This window comes from Pterocles gutturalis, unplaced genomic scaffold (assembly GCF_000699245.1).
Source record: "Pterocles gutturalis isolate BGI_N339 unplaced genomic scaffold, ASM69924v1 scaffold8336, whole genome shotgun sequence".
Classification (NCBI taxonomy): domain Eukaryota; kingdom Metazoa; phylum Chordata; class Aves; order Pterocliformes; family Pteroclidae; genus Pterocles; species Pterocles gutturalis.
Window position 1 is genome coordinate 64,687 of NW_010102966.1, and position 8,887 is coordinate 73,573.

At 39.8% G+C, this 8,887-nt stretch overlaps 1 protein-coding gene across 1 annotated transcript in view; it reads left to right on the plus strand.

Moving 5' to 3' along the window:
- LOC104471237 (transmembrane and TPR repeat-containing protein 1-like) overlaps positions 1 to 5,447 on the plus strand; it is a 57,346-nt gene extending 51,899 nt beyond the window's left edge. The window contains exon 7 of the mRNA XM_010086505.1: positions 5,192 to 5,447. Within this exon, the coding sequence (XP_010084807.1) occupies positions 5,192 to 5,447 (256 nt within the window). The remainder of the gene's footprint in view (positions 1 to 5,191) is intronic.
- The last annotated feature ends 3,440 nt before the right edge of the window (positions 5,448 to 8,887 follow it).

The following is an 8,887-nucleotide window of genomic DNA, read 5'->3' on the forward strand; positions in this document are numbered from 1 at the left end:
GATGAAAGAGAATATGCAGGCACTTTTTCCAGTTACAAGTATATTCTGTCTAGCTGATACTTGTATTTGAATGATAAATTGGAATTAGTCTGTTACTTGTTTGTGTAGTCTTACTCCACCATCACTGAATATGCTGGATGGAGAGAATATGATCTTTCTTCTAAGGCTATGGAAAGAAAATGTTTAGGCTGACAATATACAGAGCAGGAAAATAAACTTATGCTGGAAGGTATGACTGGACTGGCAGTTCCCCAGGGGAAGCATAAATATGTACAATTTTAAGACAATATCCTTAAATACCACCACCTGCTTATACGGGCAGCCACATGTGTCCTATGAGGACATGATGGTGAAGCAGCTCATGAAACACACTTGGTTTTAGGGCTTTGCAGAGGGTGAAAAGAGCTTTGAGCTGAAATCAGTTTAGCTGTTAATGTGAGTAAGAAGCTCTTTTGCCTAATAAAGGAGCTCTTCTCACACTCACAGTGAACTCCCTGAGTCCCTGGCAGCGTGCAGGTCTTCTCAGAAGAGCATTAACAAGGACTGTGATTTCTGAAAGGGCAATGACTATCTTTCTGTTTCAGATTTCCCCCCTTCTTGGTACACTGCCGCCTTCTCCCAAATACCAGTTAAGTGCACTGGTTATCACCTGTCTTCTAGATAGGTCCTTTTTTTCCTCAACCAGGAGAATATTTTGCATTTGCCTTGCTAAAATCCCCAGTGCAGGAAAATCTTCCACTTGTAGGTGGATACCTGGCTGGGCCTTTGGGGTTAAGGTTGTTTGTCAGGAATGGGATGGGTTATCCCAGGACTGTCTAGGTGGTAGGTTGCACCGCTATGTGCACCTAGAAAGAATAGGATCACTGGCCCCTGCTTTTCCATGCAGCTTTGGTGGGGCAGGGTCTGAGTCTTGTGATCACTTGTGTAGCACAGTTTTAGAAAGAAATCTATCATCTCAGTCCCTGAGAGCTGGGAAGAAAGCTTAAAATGCTCCAAAATAGAAAAGAAAATTAAACTCCTTGCAAATTTCTAGAAATCTTGTATTTTTTTTTTTTTTTTAGCTAGTCTCACAGTCCTCATGTGCTCTGATTGGCTGGGTTTGGCAGAGCTGAGACTAGGGCTGTTCCGAGCTTGTTAGTCTCTATTACAGCAAAGGGTAACAAACAATCCCTCAAGTGTTTTTCTGTTGTATTGTTTATGGCTTTAAGTAGTATCCTTTACTTTCAGTTTTGCAGCAGAAGCAATCAGTTCAGATAGTTGTTTTCTGCAACAGGTTCTGTATATGAGTCATCCTGTGTTTATCTCAAAGCAAGCACACAACAGTACATTTAAACTAAAAATTTTTAAACTAAACAAACTGGATTGCCATGACAACACCTGCTACCCACAGGAGGAGCTGTGTTTTTCCTGAACATGCCAGAGATGCAGAGAAGTGAAAAGAAAAACTTGATACCCGCTGAAACTTGGATTTCCATGTTCAATTTGCAAATAAAAAGAAATTACTCTGCTGTAATGCAAATGCTGTTATCCAGCCTGGGGGAAAGCTGATTGCCAATTAAGAGGCAGATTCTTCCAGTCACCTCACCAGTGATACTTTATCTTGCCTAGGATTAACTGATAGAGTGGGAGAAGCTACAGGCAGGATTTTTTCTCCCTTGAAATTCCAATAGACATGAGCAGCAATATAGAGAAGATCATTAATTTAAAATGTAATTCACTTAGTCAACTAATTAAAAGAAAATGCTTTTGTTGCCCTTTGTGGGTAGGCTGATGAAATGTAATTAGTTCCTAGAATGATTCTGTGAAACTTTGAGCCTTTTCAAAATTTGCAAATTATTTCCTTGAGTTGTCAGCTTTGAGAGCGATTTTCCAAAGTTTCTCCTGCATTTAGCTTTCTCCCTGGTTAGCCTTGTCATACGAGAGCCACGCAGATATTAAAAGAATATAATGTGCTTTTGAGAGCCATAAGTAAAAAGCTGCACTGAATTGTCGGTAACTATTATTAGTATCCTGTTATTTTCCTGTTCCTGTACCTAGAATAGCAATAGGTTGTAATGCTTTGTTTTATAGAGCCATCCATCGCATTCAAGGACAGTGTATCCAAACTTTTGCTTGGATCAGAGTTCACTCAAGGTTTTCTTGCAGTTTACAAACACCTCCTAAAATCAGGTAGCACCCTGATAGGATCTTGCTTCTGTGCCTGCTGATGGCACATGCACATTCAATGAGGGTGTTCAGCTTGCTGAGGAGAGATGCAGCCAAAGGTTCTCCAGTAGGGTGTCTGGAGAGGTGAACAGTTGACCATATATAGTTGGTAATGACTGTCACAGGCTTTAAAATAGTTCACCGCTTTTGGCAGAGCACACTTAAGACCCTAATTATTGTTGTAATGGAACAGAGCGATTGTCTGTCTCCTCTGGGACCTGCCTTTGGCAGCACATTGTGCATGTGGCTCCCAAGGAAGACGGAAACCCCACAAGCACATGGAAAGAGAGACTTGTTTACAAACCTCTCCTGATCAGTGCATATTCTGGAGTTTGTCTTCTCATCTTCAACAGCAGTTTGTCCTAACCTTCCAGCAGAAATGCATTGACACACACTAATCTGGCTACCCCAAATTCCTCTTGAAATTTGTTAAACTGACTCAATTTGTTATGGCAGCAAATGGTGTTTTTTTATTCTGTGCTGCATAATGATTTATCAGCTCCTGCCTCATCAGTGAAGATGCAGAAAAGCAACTGGTCCATCTTTAACTGCAATGCTGCAGTTTGCAAAGATCCCAAATGTCATCTCGTTCCTTCCTACCCAGCAGCCCAGTCTGAGTAAGCAGGTGAGGATTTCTGGTGTGTGTTGTGTTTTGCATACAAACTTCCATGAATATTGTGATGCTTATTGAAAATGTTGATATGCCAGGACACTCCTTCCAAAAACTGGGCTCTCCTAAGGCATCAAGTGCAAAACTAACTCAACGCTTCTGAAAACCCTGTCTAATATACACACTTGTAGCAGTATCAATAGTATGCCATGGCATTATTCAGTTTGACATAAATGGACATGCTTTTTCTTTTAAAAGTAAAGCTAGAAATGGATCTCAGTTTGGCTTTTAAGTAAGTAGCTGTAAATAAATGCTGGCAACCTTTTCTGAGCTGAGGTTGTACTGAGGCTGACACAGAAGTCTGTTTTGTGTTGTGGCTGAGCAGAGGTGGGTCGAGGCCACACATAACATCAAGTGAGCACCTTGGCATGATTAAGGTCCACAAGATTTTGCATTGCTGTGTTTCTCTGTGATGCAGGCCAGAAAGGATTGGCTTGGTGACTAGAGAAGACATAATTTGTTTCTTTAGAAAAAGGAAACAATCAAAACCGTAAGAAGAGTTTCAGTAAAATTAGATTATGTTGTTGAGGGATGCTTTCTTAAATAGAAACTGACTTTTTAATCGCTGCCTCTATTAAGAGAGAAGATGAATTTTCTCTTACTTTTCCCCTTGTTTACTACCTCAGGGTGGGGAGGGGGAGAAAAATGGGAGGATGGAAGAGAAATGTACAAAATGGCTGAAAACCTTAAAAATGTGGGAATATTTCATTTTCTGTCAAAATTGGGAGCTTAGAAAGATTTGCAGAGAAACAGGAATGTGCTTTTTCCACTGTTTAAAATGAAACGTTATTTCAGCTATGTAAGCCTCCCTGCTTTTAGGTTGCTGTGGTGCTGGAGACATTTGTTTTTGAGATGAGAAGGTAAACTGGTATTGTAACTGTTTGTGGTTATTTAAAAATATTTTGACAAAAACTTAGGCCTGTTTCATCCTCGTGTCTTGGCCCAACATCTCTCTGGGAACTTCCATCCTGCCTACCTGAAGTGACATTTAGATTCAGTGTCTTACCCCTTCTGCCACAAATACAATATGATGTTGTAAGTACTGTTGTAAGGGGCTGTATTTTGACCCCAAAGAGGCATGTTTGTAAGTGGCAAGTGAAATAACTCTCTGTCTACATGGCTCTACATCTCTTGGGTATCCTTTGTTATCATTTTAATAAACCTGTTAGGTACCATGGCAACTGGGTGTGATAACAACAGCCAAAGCAGGCTTAGATGGAAGAAATTCTAAGCAGGATAGAATTTTTTTTTTTTTTGAGTATTTGCCATCTTGGTGCTGTGTACAATGTGGATTTTTTCCATTTGCAAACCAAAGAAGGGTTTGTCTGTTCTAAGGCTGTAGCAATTTTGCTTGGTTGACTTCATGATTGCTGGAATAATCTCTAGCCTCTTTCATACAAAAGTATTTGAACTTCTGTAAATATGGTTTCAGGGGGATGCACTTTTGGGCAAGTAGATGCCAAGCAGCAAAAGGCTGGGGGGCAAGGCGATGTTGGTTTGGTTTTATTTTTTTCTTGTTTTCTTCTTATTTTTTTTTCTTGTTTTCTTTAGCCCAGTTGCACACATGCTGTTCTTGTTCAGTCTTCTGAAAGCCCTACATACTTCGCAGAGGGCAGCATGATTCCCCATTTCCCTTCCCCATTAATTTCCTCTCTATTGAGTCTACCCGTTAATGAAGATTACAACAATTTGAAGGGTTCCCTACTTCTTCATCACTTCTGTGGCTGTCTCATGCATGCTGTCCCCAGCCCTAATAAGCTGTGATGGGATCAGCTGAGAATCACCCTGTGCCTCCTTTCTTCTGCGCTTTCTCTCTGTGCTGGGATGCAAAGAGAAAAGACAGAGAGATCTGACTGTAATTGCTCAATATTGTGCAGATAGGAGAAATCCTAAATTGTAAGTTAAACCCAGCTAGAGCGATATTTTGTATTGCAGGAGTGATGCAGTGAACTGTGAAACAGTTCAATATGTGTATGTACCTGCTTAGTTATTATTCATTTATTGTTGAAGCTGGTAGAAAGTAACTTCAAAAATTTAGCATTTGAATGGGAGATGAATATTTATTTGTTTTCCAAAGGCTTGTGCATAGAAACCACTTAAATATTATTGATCTTATGTTACTTCTTTAAATGACCTGTTGAATTGCCCCTCAACTACATTAGCACCTGTTTATTGACAGAGGTATGGTATTGCTTGTGAGTGCAGAGCTAATTTTTTTTTTTCCTCCTCACATATAGTAAGTGGCACTTAAAAAAGGAAAATGTTTCTTGTGTTGGCAGTCATTCCATGTATTACGTTACCTGTTTTCTTTTGCAGGTTTCTAACTTATTCCTACCTTCTGGCCTTCAATGCATGGCTTTTGCTGGCACCGATTACCCTCTGCTACGACTGGCAGGTTGGCAGCATCCCTTTGATCGAGTCCATCTGGGATGTGAGGAACTTAGCCACAGTGTTCCTGGTGCTGGTGATGACATTACTCAGCCTACACTGCATAGCTGCATTCAAGGTAACACCAAAAGACATGCAATACAACGTTTTGCTTAAAATATTTTGTTTCCTGTTCTTCAGATGAAATGGTCAGTGCAAGTTTTCCTCTCAAATACATTTGATAGAGATGAAAAAAATATACTGGTATGTAACTGACACAGGCAAGTTTAACAGATGAAAATGTCCCTCTAGTTGAATGTCTCAGTCTCTAATTGGTCTGATTTGAAGGCAAAACTTGGCCTGGAGTCCTGCATTCAATTACTGTTAATGATCCAAAGGCCACTGAAGTTGTTAAGGGTCTCTGCCTCTCCCATAGTCATTAGGCTCTTTGTCACTTGCTTCAAACAGCACTGGGGACTGTCATCTGCAGTGCCATTTGAAAATGAAATAAATTATTGCATTCGTACCTTTGCTATGCTTCTAAAACCTAAATGTTGGATACATCTTGATGAGAAAATTTCTCATCAACGAAGGAATGGAATGTGGGAAATCTGAAATTTTCTGGAAATTGTTATTTAGCATAAATAATATAGTTGTGAAGCCACACTTCACAATTCAGCATTTCAGATCCACCATAAATCGTATTGCAGAAATTAAGATGAGGTTCTACTAGAGTTGTCAGAGATCAGATAGATCATGGAAGGGTCTTTTTGTGGATCTTAGGGAGTTACAAGCTACTTCTCCTTCACTTGTGTTGTGGAAAGGTGTTGGTGATCATTTTTGAAATAGTACAACGGTTTCTCTTCCTTAAATACATGCATCGCTGGAAAGCATAGTATGGGAGAGATAGGCTTTTAATAGCTATGTTATGCTAAAACATGCAGGTCATGTACATGCTTCAGTCTATCCTGGCAGTCTTCTCTGTGCTCCTGATAAGAGACAGAAAATGAACCAAACAGTTTGAGAATGCAGAGTTATTAATATAGCTTGTACATTGACAGATGCTGTATGGGAAATATGTGAAAATACCCTATTAGGTGTTCACTAGTTCTACCTGCAGGTTGTACATTGTCTTGTATTCCTTCTGCTTTCATTACTCACTGCTAGAGATATTCAGAAGTGTTTGTTTTAGACCTAATCCTGTTCCCATGGAAGTTAATGATAAAATTCTCATTAGTGCAGTACTGACCACTTCTGAAAAACCTTCTCCTGTGTTCTTTGAAGTTTTGGTTGCTTTTTATTTCTTCTCCTGTTAATGTGTAAGATTAACATTGTCGGTTTGCTGGGAAAAAAACCTTTCAGGATTATCCAGAGACATTTTGTGTTATTTTATTTTGGGTAAAATGATAATCCAAAAGGATTCCTTTGCGTAACTGAATAGTTTGTCTTCTGTCAAACTACAAAACAAAATATTTCAAAACGCTTTGTACATTAAGTGTCTAGATTTTATCACATTTTTATTTCTTCTGTTTGTTTTGTTTTGGGGTTTTTTTGTTTTGGTTTTTTTTTTTTTTTTAGTTTTATGCTGAACCAGTCTGGATTCATGAATAGCACTGTTTGATTTGAAACTACAACTTCTAATTTTTTGTGAGAATAAGTTCTCTGCTTTCCTCTTAACCACTGTTAATGTTGCGTTAAGCAAAATGAATTTCACTCTCCAGGCATTTACTTACTGGATGCTTCGAAATGAATCTCATAGATTTGTTTGTGTTTACCCTTGAAAACCTCAAACACGGAATAAATTGGATCTGAAGTGATTCGCTTTTGTGTCTAACACAAGTAAAACCAGAACTGTCACCTATTTTTGATGAAGTGCTCTAATCAGTCTCCACTCACAAGCCTTCTAGCAAACCCACTGTGAACATGGAACTAGTAATGATTCCTGGGGGTCACCTTGGACATGCTTACCCCAGCCCTAGGTATAATCAGAGGTAGCTGAAATATCCTCCTCTTCAGAAAATTCTAAATTTCTGAAGCTATTTTCTATTTTATTTCTAACGACTCTCATAACAACCCAATTGGGATACTGCCATTAAGTGGTATGAAGATGATTGTGTTGTGCCAAGTAGAATGAAATATTGAGGAGAGCAAACAGTAGGAAGAAGCACATTTCCTGGAAATAAATTATCCTGTTTGGCCTCGGACACTCTCAGGAATGTCTTCTACAGCAAGGAGAGGGAAGTTTAAGACACATGAACTGCAGGCACAATTCATTATACGAGGCTGTTAAGAAAGCTTCTTTCCAAATGCAACAGTGGTGGCCTTTCATATGACATTGCTCCCCCCCAAGAAGGACCATCCTTCAGTCAAGCCTCAGACAGGCTATTTCTCAGTAGTTTGCAGCTTGTAGGCAGCATGAAATGCGTCAGTTGATTTTTCATGTTTCATAAAGTATAAGATGTTCTGCTTTCTTTTTGGAGCAAACACACCAAAGTGTCTTAGCAGCCATTTTTCTCTCCTTTTTCATTGCTAAGTCTGACCTGGAAGCAATAGAATCATAGAACAGCTTGCAACTTTCTAAGGAATGGTTTTAGAGTGAACAGGTATGCAGTTTGTGTGCCTTTTGCTTGAGTGTATAAGTGTGCAGGGGTAAGAGGACAAAACGTCATACTCATTCTCATTGGCACTAACACTTTCCTTTCTGTGCCATGGAGAGTAGAAATGCTAGAAAAGATTTTGGCAGAAGTGAAAACATTTGTGCAGCGAACACTGAAGTGATTTTCAGTGGCAAGAGGTGATGCGTGTGCATCCACAATACAAGCTCACAGGAGACTTGCAGAATATATTACATGGACTGTAATTAGAGAATGCATGTATTGGATTTCTGCCTTTGTTGCCACTGAATTTTAAACAGGGCTAATTTGTTGTTGACATTTGTGATTATGATAATAACCCTGTTGGCATGTGTGTGTAGTGCTGATAAAGGACATCTAAGGCATGAAGCTTTCTTGTTCCATTTCATCTTGTGAATGTTATTGTACCTCGGAAGGAGAAGAAATAGTTCTTTGTTTGGAACATGCCTGTTGCTAGATGGGGGGGTTTTATGCTGAAAACTACAGAAACAGAGAAGGCAGCTCTCCAGTTCATTGTTTTTTGGAGAGAGAAGCCTCCCTCCTTGTCCTCCTTGTGTGTTTTTGCTGTTGTTCTCCTTCTTACCTGATGAAGGAGGTCGCTTGAAAAATTTGTTTGTTAATTCCTTGTATATAACTTTTATTCACTGGATCATTCTCTGTGTGCAGTGCTAATCCCTCCTGCTTATCAGCCAAAGAGCTCCCCTTGAGGAGCTCCTCGAGAAGGACTTGTTGCTCTGCATGATGTTTAGGTGCACAGCCATGCTTGCCTCTTGCTGCAGCCGTCCTTATCACATGTGACAATTAATATCCATCTTCAGGAGGCCTGATGGGAGTAAAGAAAAGGCCTGCTCCTTGGCACGCCTCCCTTTCTGGGAGTAAAGGACCTTGCTGTCATCTCTGGCCAAGATTTTTTTTCACAGTGACTAGTGTGGCAAAGTTGCAGTCCGTCATTAAGCAGCTCTTCTCAACATTTTGAGATTTGATTTTTCACTATGCAGATGCCCAGCGCGCT